At 40.5% G+C, this 26,707-nt stretch overlaps 1 protein-coding gene across 1 annotated transcript in view; it reads left to right on the plus strand.

Moving 5' to 3' along the window:
- Positions 1 to 26,707, plus strand: part of LOC121291054 (carnitine O-acetyltransferase-like) — a 38,241-nt gene that overhangs the window by 10,150 nt on the left and 1,384 nt on the right. Inside the window, exons 6-13 of the mRNA XM_041212075.1 lie at positions 2,328 to 2,502; positions 4,622 to 4,800; positions 6,392 to 6,492; positions 13,849 to 13,968; positions 18,096 to 18,218; positions 21,025 to 21,160; positions 23,152 to 23,214; positions 24,105 to 24,242. Of these exons, the coding sequence (XP_041068009.1) occupies positions 2,328 to 2,502; positions 4,622 to 4,800; positions 6,392 to 6,492; positions 13,849 to 13,968; positions 18,096 to 18,218; positions 21,025 to 21,160; positions 23,152 to 23,214; positions 24,105 to 24,242 (1,035 nt within the window). The remainder of the gene's footprint in view (positions 1 to 2,327; positions 2,503 to 4,621; positions 4,801 to 6,391; positions 6,493 to 13,848; positions 13,969 to 18,095; positions 18,219 to 21,024; positions 21,161 to 23,151; positions 23,215 to 24,104; positions 24,243 to 26,707) is intronic.

The raw sequence follows: 26,707 nt of genomic DNA on the forward strand, positions 1-26,707 counted from the left end.
CAAATATTCGTTTCCACCCTTAGCATGCTGTTTTATTATTGGTATACAAAGTGCATTCTTGTACAATATTTATCCTTTGGCCAACAGCAGAAATACAGATTGCTGTTCAGAATTATATTTACGTTTATGGGATTTTGCCATGTACAAATGGGCTGACGGGATTCATCACAACAGTAACTACAGTTCAAATGTGCTTTGTTGGCTGCAAAGTGCTTGAGGATCCTAAGGTCACAAAAGGCAAGAGGTTAATGTTGGTGATATTTTTATATTTTCCTTAGATGTTTTTTCCTTTTCCTCCTTGACATTCTCCAATACTGCATCTAAGTGACCATTTTCCACATGTGAGCTAGACAAGTGTATGTCAGGAAGTTATTCAACTTGAGTGCAACATAGCTGAGCTTGACTCTGACTGCAAAAATTTACACGCATACAGACTTTGAACAGATTGCTGCAAAAGCATCAAAAACAGACATCACGGACAATATTCCCTTTCCTGTCTCAGAAGCACTGAAGCCATTTTTAGCATGGAGAGACATCCTAACTGAAATCAGCACACCCAGAATTCAAACCCAGTACTTTCCTTTTCTGTATGGTTCAGCAAGTCACATTCTGATCCAGCTCAATAACTTCTCAAACAAACAATAGCAGTTGCTTTCTAATGACGATGAGGCAGCCTGATATTGAAACAAAGTTCCTGGCTTCCAGCTTATGTGTTTTAAAGTTTCAGCCACCCAAGAATCATTGCTCATTTATTGGTCAGGTCTGAGAGGTGGGACATTGGCCCCAATTGTAGCCAAAACCAGCTCAGTGGAAAATTGGATGGAGAGGCAAACTGGCCTCCAACTGAACCATCCCCATTAAATCAAATATGATTGAGTTAAAATCAGGATGATTAGACAGTCAGTCTCCATTTTAAGTTGCCCTATTTTAAGTTGTTCTGCTTTAACATTGCGGAGTTAATGGGCCAGTGTTTGTGTTTAGCACCAGGATTTCTATATTGAGTTCATGTAACGCCAGATCTGACATAAGGTCATGGGATCTGCTCAATACCATCTTCGAGCAGCCGCTCCTGCTGGCTGACACTCCCTTGCCGACTCTCCCTCTCTCCAACTCTTCCACTGGCAGATCTCCCAGGCACCAGGCAATCCTCTTGGTTGCTGGTAGACTCTCCAGGTCGCTGGCTTATCCTCCCAGTCTCCAACTCTCCCAGTTGGTGGCCGACCCTCTCTTTTGCCACCTCTCCAGCTTGTGGCCTACCTCTGTCACCCTGCAGCTCCAAGCTGCTCTCACTCCAGAGCTGCTCTTTCTGCCTACGGCTACTCATTTGGGAAACAGGGAGCAGGAGGGTCAAGGAGACTGATGTGCGGTGAGTTGAGGTTCAATGAGCATGATCAATGGCTACCAGGAAAGAGTTAGCAAATTTTTATATTGCTTACATTAATGTATTTTTTAAAAGTTATTTCATTTACAAATATAGGAATTTAGGAATGTACAGTATTTAAACTTACAAGGCATAATGTTTTAATGTTTCTTTCCTAATGAGAAAGTGTCCACAGATCCCAACTGTAGTTTTTGCAATAGTTATAATGGGAAAATCTGATTGGCTTAGTGTTGCTTTACTTAAAGTTGCACTTTTCAGGAACGCAACTACAATTTTTAGCAAGGAGTTACTGTATCTACTTTGTAATAGTAAAATTGGTAACTTTTGCATGTTTGTCATTTGTTGCCTGTAGGTGGTGGTCTTATGCTAAATTGCTTCCTGGTTGTAGAGTTAGGTACTCAAAACTTTTAAATATCTTCCTTCTTTAAGGGGAAAATGGAAAATTTTGAAGGCACCATAAGATATGTTGAGTGTCACAGAATTGATGGGCTTTACATCTTTAATGGTAGTAACTCTTTTTCCAAATTCTACCGTATTCTTATTTCACAGGGGTTCAGTACTTCCTACAGTGTAAATCTGAGAGACTTATTGGTTATTCTGAGGTTATGTTACAGTGTAATTCTGTGTAGATTATTAGTTATTCTGAGGTTATGTTACAGTGTAATTCTGTGTAGATTATTAGTTATTCTGAGGCTGTGCTACAATGTAATTCTGGGGTTTATTTATCTATAGACTATCGCGGTATAATTTTGTGCGTTTATTGGTCATTCTAAGGCTGTCTTACAGTGTAGTTCTGTGGGGTTTTTTTTTTGTTTTGAGACTATCACAGTATAATTTTCTGGGGTTTATTAGTTTTTTTGAGGTTCTGTAGCATTGTACATCTTTGGCTTTTACTGCTGCAATTGATGGTTGTCATTTAACTCGGTTACACTAATTCTTCTTCCAGTTCTTTCACCTGGACGTGTACAACAGTGATGGCTCCCCTCTAACTGTGGATCAGATTCACATGCAGCTGCAGCGAATCAGGAATCTGTCATGGAAAACTGACAAGGAGCCACTGGGTGTGCTCACCAGTGACCATAGGAACACCTGGGGACAGGCCTATAATACCCTCATGAAAGGTAGAGTCACACAATGATTGGACTGCTGAAAGGAGATGAATCCATTTGTTTTGTTTAGACTAAATTCTGAAAAATAACTGAATGGATGTCATGTTCAATTTTATTTTCTACAAAAGAGCCACCTATTAACTCAGCCCAGAATTATTGTCATGTGCACCATTGAGTGAAGGATGGTGTTGGGTTTGGGCAAGTGCGACAGAAAGAAAAGGCAAAGATCATCATCAATTGGACACAATCTACCTGAAGAGGAAGCAGAAATAGGACTGACTGTGTAAGGAGGTTTAGGGCATCTAACCTATTCTTCCAGGGAATATTATCTGATTTAAGGAGATCCAGCTTTTTAGGGTTGAGTGGGAAAACTGCACAAGAAAAATATCAGTTAATGTTTTGAGTCCAATATGACTCTGCTTCTGCAGAAGGATCTCTCCACGGATACTGCTGAGTTTTTCCAGCATTTTCTGTTTTTATTTCAGATCTCCAGCATCTGCAATATTTTGCTCTTTAGAAAAATGTGTCATTGCTCATATTTCAGAAGACTCACCTGTGTGAATATTGTTTCCCACAGAGTTGGTTTCGGAAGACTCACTATTATTTGTGTAGCACAAACGTAATTTGTTTTTTATGCTGTGTGAATATTGTTTCCCACAGTGTTGGTTTTTAGAATTGGGATTTCCTTTCTTCTTTTTGGCTGAAGGCTTTTAAATTTTCTTTCCTGTTACCAATTCCTGGCTGACTTTGTTAGTCTGCTGGCAGAATTGTAGAACGTTTATAACACAGAAGGAGGTCATTTTGTCTGTTGAGCCTGGTCTGACTCTCTCTGTAAAAGCAATTAACTCTCCCCACTCTTTAGCCCTGCGAATGCTTTCCCATCAGCTGCTTATCCAATTCCCTTTTGAAAGTTTTGATTAAATTTGCCTTCACAATATTCTAAGGTAGAGCATTCCAAGTTATAACCACTCTCTGTGTGCAAAATAAAAAAGTTTTTCCTCATTTTGCTTTTTGTTTGTTTGCCACTTTTGTCACTTTAAATTGATATCCTCTTGTTCTTGACCCTTCTGACAATCAGAGTAGTTTCTCCCTACCTAATCTTATTGGCCCCAAACAAATCTCCTCTCAACTTTTCCTTCTCTAAAGAAAACAACCCCAGCTTCTCCAATCTACCCTCAAAACTGAAGTCCCTCATCCCTGGAACCATTCTTGTAAGTCTTTATTTTCTGCACCCTCTCAAAGCCTTCACATTCTTCCTAAAGTGTGATGCCCAGAATTTGACACAATAAACCCGTTGTGGCAGAATCAGTGTTTTATAAAGGTTCACCATAATTTTCTTGCCGTTGGTAGTATTTTATGCTGCATTCATGAATTTATATTACAGGGGCTTTCTGGTGCCATTCCCATCTGAAGTCAATGGACCTTTGGCTGGTCGGTCAAATTTTCTCACAGGCGGGACCAAAAAATCCTGGCCTGTATGTCAGGGATACAAGGTGCTGTGGCTCACTCACAAGAACTAGAACTGGAGTAAAAGTGAACGCTTAATTTAGATACAATATTACAATGTGTTAGATACTATTCCTTCATATTACTTTGTATTAAATACTGTTCCTATATATACTTATATAGTTACATATAATGTTCTCGGGTCCAATATCTAGTGGTAAAAGAATTTCAAAGAGTAGGTATAGAGAATTTATTGCCTCCGGTGGGTGAACCAACAGCCAGCGGGTGGGGAGCAGGGGTGGTTGGGGGAGCACTACCTTTAAAATTAGACCTAGGTCATTTAAGAATGAAATCAAGAAGCACTTCTTCACACAAAGGCAAGTAAAAATCTGCAGCTCTTTCCCCATCCCTTTCCCCCATCCTCCCCCAAAATGGTCGTGGACGCTGGAGGTCAGTTGAACTTTTCAAGACTGGCAGATTATTCTTTTTTGATAAGGTTATTAAGGGACAGGATATAGATCAAAGCCATGAAAATGGAGTAGTGGTACATGGCACTCGTTCTGTGGTCAAATGGTGGAATAGGCTCATATGGCCTTCTCATGTTCCTTTATTTTCTTTCAGTAATGCTTTTCTCCTCATGATGCTCCACTGACTTCTGTAATACTGCAATTGATATCTTCCACAGACAAACTGAACAGAGAATCAGTACGGGCCATTCAGAAGAGTATTTTCACCGTGTGTCTAGATTCTCCTGTCCTGAAGATCTCTGAGGAGAAGTACACAAGCCGTATGGCAGCTCAGATGCTACATGGAGGAGGAAGCTATTCAAACAGTGGCAACCGATGGTTTGACAAAACTCTGCAGGTACAAGAAACTGGGGCAGCACACTGAAATCATTATATCTTTATTACATAAAAAGAGATGCATTTGCTTCATACCCGCAGTAGAATCATTTCTGTAATGAAAGTGCATCGAGCATTTAGACGTATCATCATTTAGAGTCTTAAAAGTGTCAGATACCATTTCTTATCCAACACTGGGAGATATATCCTTTGAAAGCCCAATGTTATTTGTACATGAAATATCTTCAATTTATATGCCTACTGCATGTGTGAGAGGTTAGATAAATGAGCACTGTCTCTTTTTTTATTATGGCTTGCTGACAGATATTAGTTCCTCTGTACAGCACATCATTTTCACCATGTACGTGCATTCTACACCATGAATCTGGTGTTGGGACATTCAGACTGTTGTTTACTATGTTGCATTAGAGGCTGGGAATTCTATGTTGAGTAACTCACCTCCTGACTCCACAAAGCCTGAGCACTATCTACATGGCACATGTGTGATAGAATACTCTGCACTTGCCTGGATGAGTCCAGCTCCAACAATACTCAAGAATCTTAACAGGGCAGAGCAGCCTGCTTGATCAGCAGGCTATTCACCACCTTACGCATTCATTTCTTCTGCCACAGGTGCAGAGTGGCAGTAGTGTGTACCAACTACACAATGTATTGTAGCAACTTGCAAAGGTGCCTTTGACAGCACCTTCCAAACCCGCAATCTCTACTACCTAGAAGGACGAGGGCAGTATATGCATGGGAATACCACCACCTGCAAGTTCACCTCCCAAGTCACACACCATCCTGACTTGGAACTATCTCACTGTTCCTTCACTGTTGATGGTCCAAAATCCTGGAACACCCTTCCTAATATCAGTGTGTGTGTACCCGCACTGTAGCGGTTCAAGAAGGCAGCTCACCACCACTTTCTCAAGGGCAGTTAGGGATGGGCAATTAATGCTGGCCTTAGCCAGTGATGCTCACATCCCATGAATAATAAAAAATTGGACTCTTCAAAAAAAAGAGCAGAGAATGGATTGTAAGGTTGGGGATAAATAATTGACAAGAGATATTTGGATAGTGCAGGAGACATTTATGCTTTGTTCTCAGGATGTGTGCAATGTTGTCATGGTCACATTTATTGCACTCATCCCTGGTTGCCTTGATGATTTGTTTTTAAGTGAAAGTGGGAACCGAGTCACATGTAGGCCGGACCAAGTAGAAATGGCACTTTTCCTTCCCTGTGAGTCAGTGGAATTTTTACAGCATTCTGCCTTCCTTCATGGTCAGTCCTTTTCTGCTGGCTGCCCACAAATAACCAGATTCATTGGACTGAATTTCCCAACTTGCCATAGTGGAATTTGACTTACTGGGTTGTAACCATTACACTACTGTACCCAAATGACACAACTGTTCCCATGTTGTTAGGATCATAGAAATATCTGCTGTCAAGAGGAAGCACTGAGCTTCATAAACCTCTCTGATTCTGGATGCAAATTAACTGCTCAAGTTTTACCTGGTGTGTATCATACATTAATCCAGTTGCTTGATATTTTTCATTAATCTCCTACAATAACCCTTGTACTAGCAAAGCGTATCTGATTGTTTTACAGTTCATTGTTGGTGAGGATGGATCCTGTGGTGTTATATATGAACAGTCTTCTGCAGAGGGCCCACCCATTGCCACCATATTGGACCACGTTCTAGATTATTGGTAAGAAAGTGATGTAGTGAAGTCCTTTTTATTTAAAATATTATTTCCCTTCTAAAAACGTCCTCACATTTCTCCTCTTTTACTACATGTGCTTGAGCATGCAAATGACTGAGAATTATCTTAACGTAGATGACTGATAGCTACCATTATTGATGTTGACAGGGTGACCAAGGTAATACTGTAAAAGACACTTGGCATCCAGCATTTGGGGGGGAGCGGGGGGGGGGGGGGGTTGCGTGTGCAGTGGCAGTGGTTGCTGCCAGACCTGTAAGAGTGGGGGGAAGGGGTGGGATTCACCTGGTGAATCTCTGAGACCATTGAAACAAGCAGTGTATACAGTGCTCATGCACAAAGATCCAGAATACGCGACAAACATTTGCAGACAACCTAGGATGAAGGGCTAAAGTATGGGATGGTCCTGGAAAATCTAGGATGGTTGGTCACCCTGGATCTTGAGGACATGTGCATTGTGTACTTGTTTCTATCTGCTATTACAATAGAGATATTAACTTATGTCAAATAGGTTAAGGACTCCATTAGGATAACAGCAAAGAAATGTCATGTTTAGGATTTTGTAAATTACTTGAACCTTTATTCAGGTTCTCAACAAGACAAAAAGTTGGTAGATGGGGGTTTTGGTGCAGCAAATTAAGAGGATTTATTAACTAATAAATAGAGATGATATTTTACAAGTTGCACAAGGTCTTCACTCTCTGGAGCAGTTTGGATATGGGTTGACACTAGTTCTGGTCTGGTTTGACTTTCTTCTGTTTCTTTCTTCTCTTTGAGCTTCCTTCTCAGTGAACCTGTACAGCTGTATACTGGGCCCTTTTTTCATCACACTCTATCTCTGGTATCCATAGAAACATAGAAAATAGGAGTAGGAGTAGGCCATTTGGTCCTTTGAGCCCGCTACACCATTCATTATGATCATGGCTGAGCATCCAACTCAATAGCCTGCTCCCGTTTCCTCCCCATATCCTTTCATCCCTTTCGCCCCAAGAGCTATATCTAACTCCTTCTTGAAAACATACAGTGTTTTGGTCTCAACTACTTTCTGTGGTAGCGAATTCCACAGGCTCGCCACTCTCTGGGTGAATAAATTTCTCCTTATCTTAGTCCTAAATGGTCTCCCCGTATCCTCAGACCCCTGGTTCTGGACTCCCCCACCATTGGGAACATTCTTCCTGCATCGACCCTGTCTAGTCCTGTTAGAATTTTATAGGTTTCTATGAGAACCCCCTTCATTCTTCTGAACTCCAGTGAACATAATCCTAACCGACTCAATCTCTCCTCATTTGTCAGTCCCGCCATCCCAGGAACCAGTCTAGTAAACCTTTGCTGCACTCCCTCCATAGCAAGAACATCCTTCCTCCGATAAGGAGACCAAAACTGCACACAAGATTCCAGGTGTGGTCTCACCAAGGCCCTGTATAATTGCAGCAAGACATCCCTGCTCCTGTACTCGAATTCTCTCGCTATGAAGGCCAACATACCATTTGTTGCTTTTACCGCCTGCTGCACCTGCTTGCTTACTTTCAGCGACTGATGTACAAAGACACCCAGGTCTCGTAGCATATTCCCTTCTCTCAATTTATAGCCATTCAGATAATAATATGCCTTCCTGTTTTTGCTACCAAAGTGGATAACCTCACATTTATCCACATTATACTGCATCTGCCATGCACTTGCCCACTCACTCAGCTTGTCCAAATCACACTGAAGCATCTCTGAATTCTCCTCACAGCTCACCCTCCCATCCAGCTTTGTGTCATCTACAGATTTGGAGATATTACATTTAGTTTTCTTATCTAAATCATTAATATATATTGTGAATAGCTGGGGTCCCAGCACCAATCCCTGTGGTACCCCACTAGTCACTGCCTGCCATTCAGAAAAATACCCATTTATTCCTACTCTTTTGTTTCCTGTCTGCCAACCAGTTTTCTATCCATCTCAGTACACTACCCCCAATCCCAAGCACTTTAATTTTACACGCTAATCTCTTATGTGGGACTTTGTCGAAAGCCTTCTGAAAGCCCAAATAAACCACATCCACTGGCTCCCCCTCATCAACTCTACTGGTTATATCCTTGAAAATTCCAGTAGATTTGTCAAACATGGTTTCCCTTTTGTAAATCTATGCTGACCCCGTCTGATTCTGCCACTCTTTTCCAAGTTCTCAGCTGTTAAATCTTTCATAATGGACTGTAGAATTTTCCCCACAATCGACGTCAGGCTGACTGGTCTATAATTCTGTTTTCTCTCTACCTCTCTTTTTAAATAGTGGGGTTACATTAGCTACCCGCCAATCTGTAGGTACTGTTCCAGAGTCAGTAGAATCTTGGAAGATGACCACCGATGCATCCACTATTTCTAGAGCCACTTCTTTAAGTACTCTGGGATGTAGATTATCAGGCCCTGAGGATTTATCGGCCCTCAATCCCATCAATTTTTCCACCATTTCCTTACTAATACTGATTTCTTTCAGTTGCCCCCTCTCACTAAACCCTGTGTTCCCCAACATTTCTGGTGTGTTATTTGTGTCCTCCTTTGTGAAGACAGAACCAAAGTATGTATTTAGTTGGTCAGTCATTTCTTTGTTCCCCATTATAAATTCCCCTGTTTCTGACTGAAAGGGACCTACATTTGTCTTCAACAATCTGTTTCTCTTCATATACCTATAGAAACTTTTACAGTCAGTTTTTATGTTCCCTGGAAGCTTACTCTTATACTCTATTTTCCCCTTCTTAATCAATCCCTTGGTCCTCCTTTGCTGAATTCTAAAGTGCTGCCAATCCTCAGGTCTGTTGTTTTTTCTGGCCAATTTATATGCATCTTCCTTGGATCTAATACCATCTCTGATTTCCCTTGTAAGCCATGGTTTGGCCATCTTTCCTGTTTGACTTTTACGCCAGTCAGGAATAAACAATTGTTGCAGTTCAGCCATGCACTCTTGAATGTTTGCCATTGCCTATCCACCATCATCCCTTTAAGTAATGTTTCCCAATCAATCATTGCCAACTTGCGCCTCATATCATCGTAGTTTCCTTTATTAAGATTCAGGACCCTAGTCTCAGATTGAACTATGTCACTCCGTGTCGGTGCAGAGTCGATGGGCTGAAGGGCTTCTTCTGCACTATGTGATTCTGTGACACTTCATCTTGATGAAGAATTCTATCATATTATGATTGCTCATCCCCAAGGGGCCTTGCACAACTAGATTGCCAATTATTTGTTTCTCATTACACAATACCCAGTCTAGGATGGCCTGTTCTCTAGTTGGCTCCTCAATATATTGGTCCAGAAAACCATCCCGTACACACTCCAGGAATTCTTCCTCTACGATATTCTTACTAACTTGATTTGCCCAATCTATATGCAGATTAAAGTCATCCATAATTACAGATGTTCCTTTATTGCATGCGTCCCTAATTTCCTGTTTAATGCCATTCCCAACATCACCACTGCATTTTGGGAGTCTATATACAACACCTACTAATGTTTTATTCCCCTTAGTGTTTCTCAGCTCTACCCATACAGATTCCACATCGTCGGAGCTAATATATTTCCTCACTATTGCGTTCATTTCCTCTTTAACCAGCAATGCAACTCCACCGCCTTTACCTTTTTGTCTGTCCTTCCTAAATACTGAATAACCCTGGATGTTCAGTTCCCATCACTGGTCACCCTGCAGCCATGTCTCCATAATCCCGACTATATCATGCCTGTTTACATCTATTTGTGCAGTTAATTCATCCACTTTATTGCGAATGCTCCTCGCATTAAGGCACAAAGCCTTAAGGCTTGTCTTTTTAATATTACTTGTCCTGTTCCCACTATTATTCATTGAGGCCCTGTTTGATTCTTGCCCTTGATTTCTCTGCCTATCACTTTTCTTATTCCCCTTTCTGTCTTTTGTTCTTGTCCTTGATTTCCCCCACCTCTGACTCCTTGCATAGGTTCCCATCCCCCTGCCATTTTAGTTTAAACCCTCCCCAACCACTCTAGCAAATATTCCCCCTAGGACATCAGTCCCAGTCCTGCACAGGTGTAAACCGTCCAGTTTGTACAGGTGCCACTTCCCCTAGAACCGGTCCTAATGTCCCAGGAATCTGAACCCTTCCCCCTCACACCATCTCTTCAGGCACGTATTCATCCGATATATTCTGCTATTTCTACTCTGACTCGCACGTGGCACTGGTAGTAACCTGAGATCATTGCCTTTGAGGTCCTACTTTTCAACTTACTTCCTAGCTCCCTATATTCTGCTTTTAGGACCTCATACCTTTTTTTTTTTTACCTATGTCATTTGCACCAATGTGTATCACGACCACTGGCTGTTCACCCTCCCCCTTCAGAATGTCCTGTAGCCGCTCTGAGATATCCTTGACCCTAGCACCAGGGAGGCAACATACTATCCTGGAGTCTCGTTTGCAGCTACAGAAATACCTATCTATTCCCTTTACAATTGAATCCCCAATAACTATTGCATTCTCACACTTTTTACTCCCCCCCTGTGCAGCCCCCCAACCATGGTGCAACAAATTTGGCTGTTGTTGCTTTCCCCTGAGAGGCCATTCCACCCAACAGTATCTAAAGTGGTATATCTGTTTTGCAGGGGGATGGCGACAGGAGATTCCTGTGCTGCCTGCCTAGTCCTCTTGCTCTGCCTGGTAGTCACCCATTCCCTTCCTGCCTGTGGACTCTTAGTCTGCGGTGTGACCACCTCTCTATATGTGCTATCCATGATACTCTCTGCCTCACAGATGCTCCAAAGTGTTCCCAGCTGCCGCTCCAGCTCTGAAACCTGGGCTTCCAGGAGCTGCAGCTGGAGACACTTCCCACACACATGCTGGTCCCAGGCCCTAGAAATGTTCCCGGCTTCCCACATCCAGCAGGAGGAGCACGCCATGGCTTTGACCTCTTTTGCCATGACTTACCTCTTTAAATTAAATTAAATCTTTAGGAAGATGCTTAATATCAAATTATGTCAATTACTCTCAGACCCTTCTTCCCTGCTCCTCGTTGTTACAGCATATAGCCCTTACAAGTGATGAACCACAAAATAAGACCTTAAAAACTGTAAGCGATAAAAGTAGTAAATATTTACCAGACCGTACTCATAGTACTCAAAGGATCACCTTGTTCCCTCCTCACCGAAATCCCTCAGTCACCAAACTCCAACTTAAGCACTCTACTGCAGCCCAAAGCAGCGCTCCAGTGCAGACCTTGAGCTCCCCTACCATATCTGGTAAATGCAATTGACTCTCACCATTTACAACACAATCAAAATGATTGATATTGAAATCAGAGTTACAGCAAGTTGATACTCCATTCAGAGTTACGGATCATCGATAGTCAATAGCCACATTCTAGACTACAATTAACAAAGTTAGCAGTTAATAGGCTTATATTGTTCTTTACGCTTAGGGTCTTAGGGTCTTTAGTAATACAATCAGAAGTATGCAGACAGAAAAACCATTTACACCTAACCTAATCAATGCAAAGAGTCATTCACATACCAGCAGTTAACTCTCTACTTACCAAAAGCCCACACAAACATACAAAGCTAAGTATATAAAAACTGATATTTCTTACACATGTGAGCATCTTTGGCATTCGGCATTGGTCTCCCAATAAGGAAAGAAAGGTTTGCCCTACAAAGCACGTGCACGATCACAAGATGACCACAAATGCTTTACGGTCAATGAACTTCTTCTGAATTTTAGTCACTGTTGCAATGTAGGTGACTTGTGCACAACTAGATCCCACAAACAGCAATGTGATGTGATATTAACCAGATAATCTGCTTTTAGTGATGTTGACTGAGGGATAAATATTGACCGGGGCACCAGGGATAACATTGCCTATTCTTCGAAATAGTTCCATGCGATCTTTTACCTACACTTGGGAGATCTGTTTAACTCAGTAAAAATGTAGTATCTCTGCAGTACTCTCATTGTACTGCGCTGGAGTGTCAGTGTTAATCAGGGTGACCAAATGTCCCGTATTTTACAGGACCATCCTGTATTTGAGGTGGCTGTTCCCTGTCCTGTAATTTTGATCTTTGTGCATCGACAGTATGCACCTGTGCATATGCGCTGGCTGCGTTCTCCTCCCAGTGGCCCGCTCACACCCCTCGCTGCGCCCCCACTCCACACACCAAAATGTCCCTTAATTTATTCTCCGAAAATTGGTCATGTGGTGTTAATTTTTATGCTCAGGTCTTGGAGTGGGAGTTGAACTCACAACCTTCTTCCTCAGAGACAATAGGCTAAATACTGAGCCACGGCTGACACCAGTTAATCCCACTATCAGTGTACTAAGGAATCATGATTAATTTCTCAGAAATTATTAAATCTTAAATATGACATGCATTCTCATTCTTTAAGTATTACTATGTAGTGATGAGTATAAATTGGATCCAAGTTTTCTCCATCTCTGTTGTGATTTGAAAATTCGATCCAATCGGCATATGTACAGATGATTGAATACTCCTAAGTAGTTTTCTACAGTACTTACCGATAAACATACCACATGTTTAGTCAGGAATGATCAATAAACATGTCACTTGTTTAGTCGGGAATGATGTAATGTAAAAATAGCCACACATTTAGATATTTTTATTCAGGTTATTTTTGGAAGTCAGTTTAATCTGGTAAATATAATGAACTTGTTTACAGTTAGAGATGTGTGGGAAAATTATGTACATCCTTGTGATTCTTTCATAATCAGTCTCAACACCCCAAATGGAAGACTGTAACGTTCCCTGTTTCCACCCCCCTCATGTTGCAAATTGTGTCGCACGTTCCAGCAGCAGCAGGATCCAGTGCCGTCCTCCAGAATTGCGATTTTCAAATCGCACCTGCTCCCGATCCCACTGCAATCCAGTCCAAGTTCATTGAAATCAAATGGAATTAATGGGGAATGCCTGTTCTATAATGCAGTCTGAAGAACCGATTTTTCCCTCAATCATGAGTCTTATCGTTGTTTAAGCCGCTGGGCAGTGCTTTGATAGAGTGGGGAGGGTTGGAGCACTGAATCCAAAAGTCAAAGTGAGATTTGGATTAGAACCAGTTGTAAGGCAGTTTACGGGATGAGCTGGATGGGATGAAAGGAACACATCCACTGACTGACTTGAACAGCAGCTACAACCAGTTCCCTTACACCGGCTGACTTCACCTCTCCAGGGAATGAGATGATAAATACAATTAATGAATATAATATATAATTAATAAATATAATTATGTGTTTAATGCATAACATTTAAAGAGATTGATGCCATGATATTTGAAATCAGTGTTCTTGTTTATAGAAGATTTAAAACTTCTAATTCATGTATTGCGTTTATAGTAAGGACCCAGATACAGTTCGTGCTCCCATGATTCCTCTCCCATTACCTAAGAAGCTTTACTTTTACATCACTCCAGAGATTAAGAGGGACATTGAGCATGCCAAACAGAACCTGGACATGTGAGTATTGTAGCTGCCAATTATGTGTATGTATTTATGGGATTGGACGCAAGTGATGCAAAAAAAAAATCTAAATATTTAGTGCCCATTATTCAGCTTCGGTTTATTTATATGTCACCTGGCTAATCTAGTTTTGACTCATCCTTCTTTAAGAATATGATTTCCTGAGTTTTCAACCTGTTCAATGCATTCCTGAAAGCACAAAAGCCAAAAAAAATTTCCTCTGCACGTCTAGACTGGTGAAATTGTAACTGTGTCTCTAAAGAACAGGTTTATGATTTTGCCACCCTCATAGGAAATCTTACCTTCGGAGTATCTACCCAGAATCCGTTGGTTGGATCACAGTTTCAACTTAGTTGCACTGTTTCTTTTTTTCAGAGCAATTAAAATCAGCCAAACCAGTGCAATAAATCACAACATTTTGATGTCAATTAAGTTCAACGCCAATCAAGTTCCTACAATTTTATACACTGGTTTTGTTATGATTCCATCTGAGGTTACCCCTGGACAAGCCTGATCCCAGAGTGGAACTGAAGTGTTTTGTCACTTCTGAACAGCTACTTGCTTCTGAACAACAGCTTCCTGTATGGAAACAGGAGGTTCCTTTTATTTCTTACTCACCACCAGAGGGCAATCCATCCTTAGCACATCCTGCTGGCAAGTTTAATATTACAGTTCTTCCTAATTAAAATGTCCTTTTACAAAAATGATTATCATTCAAACACAATCATCATAGGAACCCAGCTTGATAGATCCTAACTTTTATTTGTTTGTTTAGATATGTGGAGAGTAGCTACTGAACAGATGCACAGGGATCAGCTGATGAACTTTTAACTAAAGAATAAAACATTTATTCAACAAGAAAAGATGAACTATATTTCAATATTTCTTCACCCACAACTATACCTTTACAGATGTATACAGATTTGTAAGGATAACAAAAATTACAGAAGCTATCATACTCTAATGTACACAGTAAATACACAATCCATGTAAAATTATAGCAACCTGTGGTCAGACTTACCACACACTGAAACCAAGCGACAGGTACCATCTCAGTCAGATGCTATGGATCTTTCCTCAACTCCCCCCAGGTGCTTGTTACACCGTGAATCAACCAGTCTCACTGAATTCTGTCCTTCACACTAGGGTTTCCAATCTCCATTCTCCAAGACCTTGCCTTGGAATCTTCTTCCACTTTCTCTCAGGTGCCTTCCGCAAGGGTTCACCTCCAGGGTTTCAAGTTCTCCTTCAGATGTTTCTCATCCCTGGGTCACCACATGCATTCAAGCTGTCTTACACACACACACACACACTCTCTCTTTCTTTCTCTCTCTCTCTCTGACTTAATGTCAACAGTCGCAAAGAGTTATAGACCTTCAGTTGACTCTTTGGATCTTCTTACCTCTTGCAAACTGTTCTCGCTTTAAATCTGCTTTCTGCAGCTTTTGTCTCTTTAAATCTGGAGCTTGGAGCCTTTCTCTCTGCCCTCACTCTTTACTTCACTTACCTGGACCTTTTCCCACGTTTCTGCCCTTCCTTTGACTAGAAGGTCTTTTTGGACATTCTGCTCTTCCACTTCCCTGGATTTTTGGGGGTTTCCTTAGCTTGGGACTTGCTTTCTTTCCCTTCCAGGTGGCTTCTGTTTAGCAGCTGTCTTCCAAACCAGCTGAACTCCAACAGCTTCCAAATCAAAACTGATGTTTCTCTTGTGTGTCTGTGGGAGGAACCTGCCTCTCTGGGTCCCTGTTGTGAGGCAATAGTCCAATCCTTCTACCCTTGTATGTTTATCTTCTCTTTAGAGGTCATAAAATACTCAATGGAAATGCAAACACCTTTTAAAAGTGAAACTAAAACTCAATTTGACCTTTTTTAACACATAGACACAGAAATGCAAATCAAGGCTAAATGTCAAAGCTAAAACTCATTCCTTACACTCATAACTACAAATATAACTTACTTAAACTATCTCTATTTCCTAACGGTTTATAAAACAGTGCACAAGAAGCCAGCCTCACTTATAAAACTCAGTATGATCCCAGGATGAACTGTTCACCACTGGGAGGCTCATTTCCTGTCTTTCAAGAAGGCTCTAAAAATTAAGCTGGTTGTTTTGGGTGTAAGGAAAAGAATAGGTACATTAAATGCATTTGAATATTTTTTTTAATTCATTCTTGGGCTGAGGGTGTCCCTGGCAAGGCCAGCATTAATTGCCCATCCCTGTTTGTCCTTGAGAAGGTGATGGTGAGCTGCCGCCTTGAACTGCTGTTGTCCAAAAGGTGTAGGTACACCCACAGTACTGATAGGAAGGGAGTTCAGCAAGAGTGAAGGAAAAGAGAGTTATTTCCAAGTCAGGGTGGTGAGTGACTTGGAGGGGAGCTTATAGGTGATGCTGCCCTTACCCTTCTAGGTAATAGAGGTCGCCGCTTTGAAAGGTGCAGTCCAAGGAGCCTTGGCAAGTTGCATCTTATAGATGGTAACTGCTGCAGCTATGTGTTGGTGTGGAGAGAATGAATGTTGCTGATGGTGGATGGGGTGCCAATCAAGCGGGCTGTTTTGTCCTGGATGGTGTTGAGCTTTTTGAGTGTTGTTGGAGCTGCACTCGTTCAGGCAAATGGAGAGTATTCTATCACACTCCTGACCTGTGCCTTCTAAATGGTAGACAGGCTCTGGGGAGTCAAGAAGTGAGTTTTCAGAATTCCAAGTCACTGACCTGATCCTGTTGCCGCAGTATTCATATGGCTGGTCCAGTTCAGTTTTTGGTCAATGGTAAGCCCCAGGATGTTGATGGTGGGGATTCAGCGATGGAAGTGCCATTGAATGTCAGGGAGTGATTGTGAGATTCTCTGATGCCAAGGGTGGTCTTGGTCTGGCACTTGCATGACCCCAAATGTTACTATTTATTTACCAAGAAGCCAATTAGTATAACTAACAGATAATTCTGTACATTTTATAAAAATCATTTTCAGTAATTTACAGATACGAGCCTGGTACATAGAGTGAAACTGTGATGAAAAATGCTTATTTTTTGTGATGACTTATTAAATAATGCAATAAAATTGCAGTAAGTTACCAGTCTTAATTTTTTATTATTGTTTGTTTATGGGATATGGGCATCACTGGCCAGGCCAGCATTTATTACCTAATTGCCCTTGTTCAGATGGCATTTAAGAGTCAACCACATTGCTGTGGGTCTGGAGTTAGATGTAGGCCAGACCAAGTAAGGATGGCAGATTTCCTTCTCTAAGAGACACTACTGAACCATATAGGTTTTTGCAACAATGGTTTCATGGTCATCATCAAACTTTTAATTCCAGACTTTTATTGAATTCAAATTTCACCGTCTGGTGTGGTGGGATTTGAATCCAGGTCCCTTTAACATTACACTGGGTCTCTGAAGTACTAGTCCAGTGGCAAAACCACAATGCCACCACCTTGCCTAGGAGTTTATTCCCCCAGGAATTTTTTTTAAATATTTAAATTTATTTTTAAAAACATTGCCGATTAGCCTGAAGAGGTTGATGAGGAACTTTGCAAATAGGTTTGAGTAGTAACCCAAGGATAAAACGTTTTTCAAAATTTATCAATTTACAGTTTATCTGGTTACTGATTGAGCCAATTGAGGAAAATCTACCCCATGTTTAAAAATATATAATGCAGTAAAATTGAGATTTAAAAGCTACTTTAAGATCAATATTTGCCATTGTGTTTAACCTTGAATGGTAGTTGACCTTAATGGATTTCTCCAGGTTCCGTTAATAAGCTCATTAATTAATAGGCAACTGCATTCCCATAGATAGTACTGTTTGGCTAATGGGGATGATTGGATAAAGGAGATATTTTGGAAGCTGCAAATGAAGAGTGTTGTATCTTATCAGATTCAGAAAGTTTTTGTTTACTCATTTACGTGATATCGGCGTCACTGGCTAGGCAAGTATCTATTGCCCATCCCATGTTATGGACCAATTCTGTCAGCAAAATATGGAAACCACATGAGGATTTCTTACTGGCTCTGATGTAAGGTTAGATTTTAATTATATCATCAAAATCCTAGTATAGTTATTCCTTAGACAGCTAATGTATAATTATTAAATACAGACTCAGCTGAAATTGTATTTCTGTTACAGTTTAGTAAATGACTTGGACATCAGCTGCTTCACCTATAGGAACTTTGGCAAAGACTTTCCCAAACTACATGGCGTAAGTCCAGACTGCTTTGTTCAGATGGCACTACAATTGGCCTATTTTAGGTATGTATTCTATGCTGACACACGACTTCACATCATCATTATGGTGATGTTGAATTTAACCCGCTTTGGCTGCTGTGAGTTCAATTACTGCTTTGATGCACTCCAAAATCAAAGTTCATTCAAATGTTACTAGAATTGGATGACAGGAGTTATACTAATCCCCTCATCTTTATTTCTTTCTGGGTAAAGAAGTCGCTAGTGGATTTATTAGTGACTATCTTATAGCTCCTACTTCTGGTCTCCCCCACAAGTGGAAATGTATTTTCTAAGGCTACCTTATCAAACCTTTTTTGTAATCTTAAAGACCTCGGTCAGAGCACCACTTTGCCTTCTCTTCTCTAGAGCAAAGAATCCCAGCCTGTTCAATCTTTTCACTTTTACTCATAATTGAAGTGTCAACTTTTCAACATTGTTTGAATTTCTGGTGGAGACCTGGGTATAATTTGAAATTTTGCTGGTCAGAATAGAGCATATCGCATGCAGGATGGAGAAATAATATTTTAGCCTAATCTTCATTTTGACTCATCCTTTCACTGTCAGCGATGAATGCAACTGTTCAGTCCATCTGCCTTCAGCAATCTGTGTCATAGTCTGACCTGACATTTTCTGCTTTTCTCCAAATATGTCTTTTCATTGCTAGTTTAGAGTGTTTTATATCATGCATTATCAACTTATATTTATAATTCATATCAATGACTTCGATGAGGGAATGAAGGCATTTAGCTAAGTTTGCAGAGTACAAAGATAGGTAGGAAAGTATGTTGTTAAGACTTTTGCTGATGGATATAGTTGGTTGAGTGAATGGGCAAAAATATGGCAGATGCAGTTTAACGTAGGAAAATGTGAAGTTTTTCACTTTGGCAGGAAGAGTGAAAAAGCAGAGTATTATTTAAACGGAAAACAACTGCAGAATTCTGAGCTGGAGAGGGATCTAGGTGCCCTAGTGCATGAGTCATAAAAAGTTAGTGTGCAGAAAGTAATTAATAGGCTAATGGAATGCTATCCTTTATTAAGAGAAGAACTGAACATAAATTAAGAATATTATGCTTCAGTTATACGGGGTATTGGTGACACTGCATATCGAATATTGTGTTGTTTTGGTCTCCTTATTTAAGGAAGGATGTAAATGTGTTGGAGGTTCAGATTGATACCTGGAATGAGTGGGTTGTCTTATAATGAAAAGTTAGAAGACTGGGCTTGTTTCTGCTGGAGTTTAGAAGAATGAGGGGTGACTTGACTGAAGTTTGTAAGATTCTGAATGGTATTGGCAAGGTGGATGTGGAAAGGATGTTTCCCCTTGTGAGTGAGTCCAGAACTAGGGGGCACTGTTTTAAAATTAGGGCTTGCCCTTTAAAAACAGAGATAAGGAGAAATTTTTTCTGAGTTGTGTGACTTTGGAACTCTCGAAAGTAGTGGAGGTGGGGTCACTGAATATTTTTAAGGCAGAAGTAGACAGATTCTTGTTAGGCAAGGGAATCAAAGATTATTGGAGATAGATGGGAATGCAGGATTCAAAACACAAACCTATCAGACATGATCTTATTGAATGGCAGAGCAGGCTTGAGGGGCCAGATGGCCAACTTCTATTCTTATTTCATATGTTCGTATGACTTGCGACAACACTATATCAGAGCTGTGATGTCCAGTCGATTAAGTGACATAGCTGTTGTTACATTCCAAGTACCTTGGGCTGTTATTACATTCCCGTCCATATAACATACATTTCCTTAATACCTCAACCACCTTGTACATTCCCATGAAACGAAAACAAAAAATGCTGGAAAAACTCAGCAGGTCTGACAGCATCTGTGGAGAGAGATAACGTTTCGAGTCTGTATGACTCTTCTTCAGATCTAAAGGGAGGTAGAGGTAATTATAGGAAGAAGAGTAATACGGACTCAAAACGTTATCTCTGACTTTTTCTCCACAGATGCTGTCAGACCCGCTGAGTTTTTACAGCACTTTTTGTTTTTGTTTCAGATTTCCAGCATCCACACTATTTTGCCTTTATTATACATTCCCAAGACTGGATCAGACAGATAATTTCCCAGCACATTGGCAGATGATAGTCTGGGAGCACACAGAGGCAGCTGTTCTCAAAAGGCTGTACCCGTTTTACTTAGCTTAAAAGCAAAGTGACCTATTGAGTAATGGGATTTTGGATGCCATGTTAAATGTGGTATGGGTCGATTTGGTGGAGATAGCCAGCAATAATTCTTGAATTTTTCTGTCAGCTTCCTTTTGTTTCATAAAAAATTGCAAATGCTGGAAGTGCTCAGTGGGTTTGGCAGCATCTGTGGAGAGAGAAACAGCGTTAAAGTGTCATGAGAACTTTGTTTAACCTGGGTACTGAACTGCTGGCACATTGTGATGCTTTCCCTGCACTAGCTAAAAACACTGGGACTTTATGAACTTGTGTGTAGGTTATAAGTACATGAAGCTCTTCGGGGCCATATTTGAGTGCTGTATGTTCAGTATAGAGTAGGCCTTCCTGCCTGGAAAGACAGCTCTAATGTTTGAAACGCAAAGGCTGCATTATTAACTCCCATGCACTTGTACTGTACTTGGATGTGTTCTGACATTTAATTTCAAAGTTGGCTAACAATTCTGTTTAGGCAAATATGGATTTTGTTTAAAATTATAGATTGTAATTCTAATTTGCAGCAAGCCCGCAACCGTTTGGTGCCAATTTGAAAATGCCAGCCTTGCTTTGAAGCCATCTGTTCTGAGTTTGTTAATATAATTGGCTGGTTATTCAACCATCTCCATTACTCTAATTATTACACCTCTTTACTGTCACTTTCAGAATGTACAAGGAACTATGTGCCACATGTGAGAGTGTTTCAATGAGAAACTTTCACTTAGGACGGACTGATGTAATCCGATCATCATCTACAGATTCCTTGGAGTTTGTGAAAAGTATGGATGATCCAGAAAAGGAGGTACTTTGTCATTAGGATTGTACAGAAGTGTGTTTCCCCCACCCCTTAAATTAATTTCTGAACCCTCGGAATAGCAGCAATAGATATTTAATGACTTTTGAAATTTGGGCAATTGCAGGAAAATAAATTAATAATGGTCACGAATTTCTGCAGGGGCCATTATTGGCACCCCCATAAATGAGTAAAAGCACAATAATAACAACTTGTAATTATGTAGCATTATTAATGTGATTAATACATCCCAAGGCACTGCATTATTTATGAGGCAAAATTTGACATTAAGCCTCAGAAGATATTCAGACAGATGCCCAAAAACTTGGTCAGAGAAGTAGATTTTGAGGAGCATCTTAAATGGGGAAAGAGAGGCAGGAGTTTAGGGACAAAATTCCTGAGGCAGGGCCACAAAAGATGGAGCTATTAAAATCGAGGATGCTCATGAGTCCAGAATTAGAGGATTGCAGGTATCTGGAGGGTTTTGCTGTTGGAGGAGATTACAGAGATACGGAAGCGCAAGGCCATGGAGGGATTTGAAAATGATGAGAATTTTAAAATCGAGTTGTTGCTTGACTGAGAGCCAGTGTAGCTCAGTGAGAAACAGGTGAAGGTTGAGCAGGATTTGGTGCGAGTAAGGACACTTTTATGGAGGGTAGAACATGGGAGACCAGCAGGAGCGCATTGGAATAGTCAAGTCAAGAGGTAACAAACACATGGATATAGAGTTTCAGCAGATGAGCTGGGAAAAGGATGCAGTCTAAAACTTCAAACCAAAAACATGAATCTTTGTTTATGCCATGTCTCTGGCAGTTCCACTAATTTCCCAATGAAATTAATGTGGGAGAACTCCAGTGAAATTTTCACACCAGCTTTTTTACTTGTTCTGTCTGCACAGTGTATATTTGACTAGGTGCTGCATTAGTCAGAGTTGAATTATAGTTTTTTATAGTCCAGGAACAAAGCCAGCAAAACAATTCCAACAAGTTTGACTTTTTCAATGGTACTGCTTTTGGGACACAAATCTAGAGGCAACAAAATCTATGATAGATGTCCTGTGTACAAACATTTGGCCATTAGTAATGAAATCTTGAATGCAGCAAAACTGTAAAAATCTTTACCCAAAAGTGACATCAAGCAAAAAATAGCCAAAATAGATGTTAGCTTAGAGTTTGTGCAGCCTTTTGTAAGCTTACAAACACTTGGAAAATGAGGTGTGCCTCAGCTTTTTTAGGGCCAGATTGAGAGGCAGGAAGCACGCCAGGCCTTTTCTCCCTCAATGAATGTCTTTGTATGTTTAAAAACTAAAGGTTCTAATGATGAAGAACATATAAGGCTTTTTTCTTTATCAGCTCTTGGCATTAACACCCAGCATTGTCAGGTCAGGTAGAGCAAGGCCTCATGTAGAACAATGCTCATCCAAATGATTTAGCTCCAACTATACTGCTGCACAGTTTAGCTTTTCGCTTTCTCACTTATTGTCCATCTGGTCAAATTATGGGTCATTTTTTTACAGTAGACTTGGAGTCCATTAGAAACTAGTTAGGAAATAGCTGAACTTATTTCACATTGGGAGCACCAGTTACTAGAGGACCTCACTCATTGATCCCATTACTGACTTTCACTGGGTATCCCCGCTTACTGATCCCAGTACTGACAATCACTGGGGATCCTCACTCACTGATCCCAGTGCTGACATTCATTGGGAATCCTCATTCACTGATTCCATTCTGACCCTGTCTGAAGAACCACACTCGCTGATTGCAATGACACCAATATTAAATGGTAATTCAAGATATAAGGTCCACTCAAATGGAGACTGACTGATCACATGCAGTTCTGCCTGACACATGAAGGATGATAAATACAGATGAAATTCCTCTACTCTTAACATGCGACAAAGCAAATGATTACAAACCAATCTTTTTCCGATAGAATTTTTAACATTGTGCAGTTCGCCACGATTAACATTATATACTTTTCTCCATTTCTAATAACAGGTTAACCAGAAGATAGCAGCATTGCAGAAGGCTGTTGATTGCCACAGTGCTTATACAGACATGGTAAGAGGCTATCTGTATCCAAACTCTTCAATGAATCTACTTGCAAAGCAGTGGTTTTTGCCTTTCTTCTTGACAATGACCCAGTTTCCTGGGTGAGGGTCAGTGCAACTTCAGTTAACTTATTGGACAGAGAAAGACTGCTTCTTCTACGAGCTTCTCCAGGTAGAATTGCTGGGAAAAATGGTCGATGAAAATTGTTGGAGCAGGAAGTTCTGGCTCAATGAAAGTTGGCGGAGATATACGTCAGAATGCAGAATATCACAAGCTATAGGAAAGGGATAGGAGCATGACATTTCTGAAATGAGATAAGAGATGAGGTACAAAAGGATTATATGAATCTGCGGAAATGGCAATGAAAGTAAATAAATCAAGGGAATGTGAGAGGAGTGATAAGGGCAATGCTGTGGCCTTGGCTGCATATTGAGGAAGGTGTAGGGAACCACTGGTAATTTTGATATTTCAGTGTGTACAGTATTATTTGCTGTTAAACCATTTTCCCACAATTATTGGGGTATTAGTCTGTGCCTAGCCATGAGACTAAGTAAGCCTCATTACTATATAAAAGAATGTTACAAGAGGACTTAACTATCTATGCTATTGGAATATAGGTCATAATTGATGAAAATAGTAATGCTTATGATGGTTTAAGACACTTTATAGTTCAAGGGTGGAATTTTATGCCCCCTGCTGGCAGGACCTTCTGTCCCCATCAAAATCAATGGAGTTTTGAACAGCTCTCCATATTTTATGGCCCTGCCCCTGCCAGGCCACCCCAAGTATCTAGTTCTGCAATTAGGACTTGCATTATATGGGAAAACTGGAAACCTGAAGCAGTAAGGGTTCATTAACTATCTGTGCAATTTGAATAGAATGTTTTATTTTACTCACAGGCACTTAAAGGAATGGCAATTGACAGGCACTTGCTGGGCTTGAAGCTCCAGGCTATTGAAGAAGGTCTAAGTGTGCCAGAGATCTTCATGGACACATCTTTTGCTGTGGCAACACACTGGAGGCTCTCAACTGGGCAGGTGCGGCTAAGCTGGGAATGGAATAATGACAGCTTCACTGCTGCCATTTGCAGCGTCACCTGAGCACACAGTAGTCACTCTGAAATATTCTTCGTTGTCTCATTTTTCAAAGGCCCTGTGTCAACAATAGGATTTTCTGAAATGTCTAGCTGTGTGCAAGGTCCTGCTAGTTGATGTAATGCTTTAGAAAATTTACTGTTTATATGTTGTTATAACATGGCAGGTGATATGTGCCAGGCAGACCAAATCCACAAGGGAAACTTGGCCATGCTATCACAACGGTTTTGCAATTTATATTTATAACAAGAAGGCTTATGCACTGAATTCAGAAGAATTGACTCCAATAATACCTTTGGAGTAACTGAGATTTTAAAATTAAGTTAAAACATTTAGTAACAAAAGGAAAAAAAAAACACATAAGGTTACAATTACACAGTTAGTTAGTCTTAATGGTTCCCAAACTTCTTAATTAAACAGGCTTACAACTACACACCCTCTTTAAGGCAACAGCCCAAAATAGATTTGAAATTATAAAATCAGCCCAACAAGGGGGAGGTGATGGCGTAATGGTATTGTCGCTGGACTATTAATCCAGAGAGCCAGGGTAATGCTCTGGGTTTGAATCCTGCCACGCCACATTGTGGAATTTGAATTCAATAAAAATCTAGAATTAAAAGTCTAATGATGGTCATGAAACCATAGTTGAATCTCCCAATGTCCTTTAGGGAATCTACTGTCCTTACCTGGTCTGGCCTATGTGTGACTCCAGACCCACAGCAATGTGGTTGACTTTTAAACACCCTCTGAAGGCCACTCAGTTGTATCAAACCACTACCAAGTCATAAAACGGGAACACCACCACCTGGAATTTCCCCATCCTGAATTGGAAATACATAGCCGTAACTTCACTGTCGCTGGGTCAAAATCCTAGAACTCCCTAACAGCACTGTGGGTGTACCTACATCACGTGGATTGCCGCGGTTCAAGAAGGCAGCTCACCACCACCTTCTCGAGAGCAATTAGCGATAAGCAATAAATGCTGGCCTAGCCAGTGACACCCACATCCTGTGCATGAATAAAAAAAAACACAGCACCTGCTCCAGTGGCATTCCAAAGGCTTGTAACACAACTTTAGTTACTGGACACAGCAGACCTCTGCTACAGTGGCTGGAGGCTTTTTCCCAAGGACTGTTTCACATGGTGTACCTTTCGATTTCACATGGCCATACCCCCTACATAGTCTTCCATCCCTTTTTGTAAATGTTTCTCTCTCTTACTATGTATGAACTTACATGTGTACATATAATCTGCAATTGTTCTGCAGGTCTTTGTAATTTTACTTGTCCCAAAAAATCTTTCATGTTGTCAATATGATCTCTTTCCTTTTGAGGAAAATAAACATAATACCTTGCTGTATTTATCTTGTTGGTTTTAAACATCCTACAGCCCCTTTGAAACCTTTCCGCTTACCTCAAAATGCAAATTTCCTTTACACCCTACATGCTGCCCTCATCCATGTTTAGTCATTAGCATTTCAAATGCCTTTTTATACCTAACTTCTTTTGATAATTTTAACCTTGCTGTCTATCTGACTCTAATTTAATTAAATCAGCCATAAACCCACAATAATATTATGAAAAATATAGATTCGTGACAATGTTCAGAATTTTGAAGCAATCTGATTTTATGATCATTTGAGTTGGTGTTTCTTATACGTTATTCTTTTTGAGAATAGATCTAATTTTAAATGAACAATAGATTTAAATAACCATAAACCCTAAAATATAATCTTGTTATATTAAGTGGTCAGCACTTTGAGGTTTCCATCTCCCCATGAACCACCTTATCCAGAACTTCTTGATGGGAACTTGTCCCGGCTCATCTGGTTAAGTGTTAACTGACAGATCATAATTTACCCAAAATTGATCTGTTTATTCCTGCTCTCTGTTAACCATGCTAATATATTATCCCTAATCCCATGACCCTAATTTTGTGGAACAACCTATTGTGTGGCATCTTATTGAATACTTTTTGAAAACTAAAATACACTCCATCCATTGGTTGCCCCCTATCCATCCCACTAGTTACATACTCAAAAAATTCTTAAAATTTCTCAAATATGATTTCCTTTCATAAATCTGTGCAACCTCTGTCCTGTTGTATTATGTTACCACGTCCTTAATTATCGATTCCAGTATTTTGCATGCTCCTGAAGGCATCTTGCAAACTACAACTCAACCAATGTATCTCACAACAATCACCCGTTGACTTACAAGCTTTGGGTGGTCTGATTCACAGAAGCTACTGAAATCCAGTGTATCATTAACTTTGGCAGTCTCTGTAGTCATCCAGGATCAGACACACTGGCCTAGGCTCCTTTTCTGATGCATGGTGTGAAGGAAAACTGTGAGGATGGTATAGTGATAGCAATGTCTGGTTTCTGTTTCTTGAGAATGCAGATTGCA

The sequence above is a fragment of the Carcharodon carcharias genome, chromosome 19, assembly GCF_017639515.1.
Source record: "Carcharodon carcharias isolate sCarCar2 chromosome 19, sCarCar2.pri, whole genome shotgun sequence".
Taxonomy (NCBI): Eukaryota; Metazoa; Chordata; class Chondrichthyes; order Lamniformes; family Lamnidae; genus Carcharodon; species Carcharodon carcharias.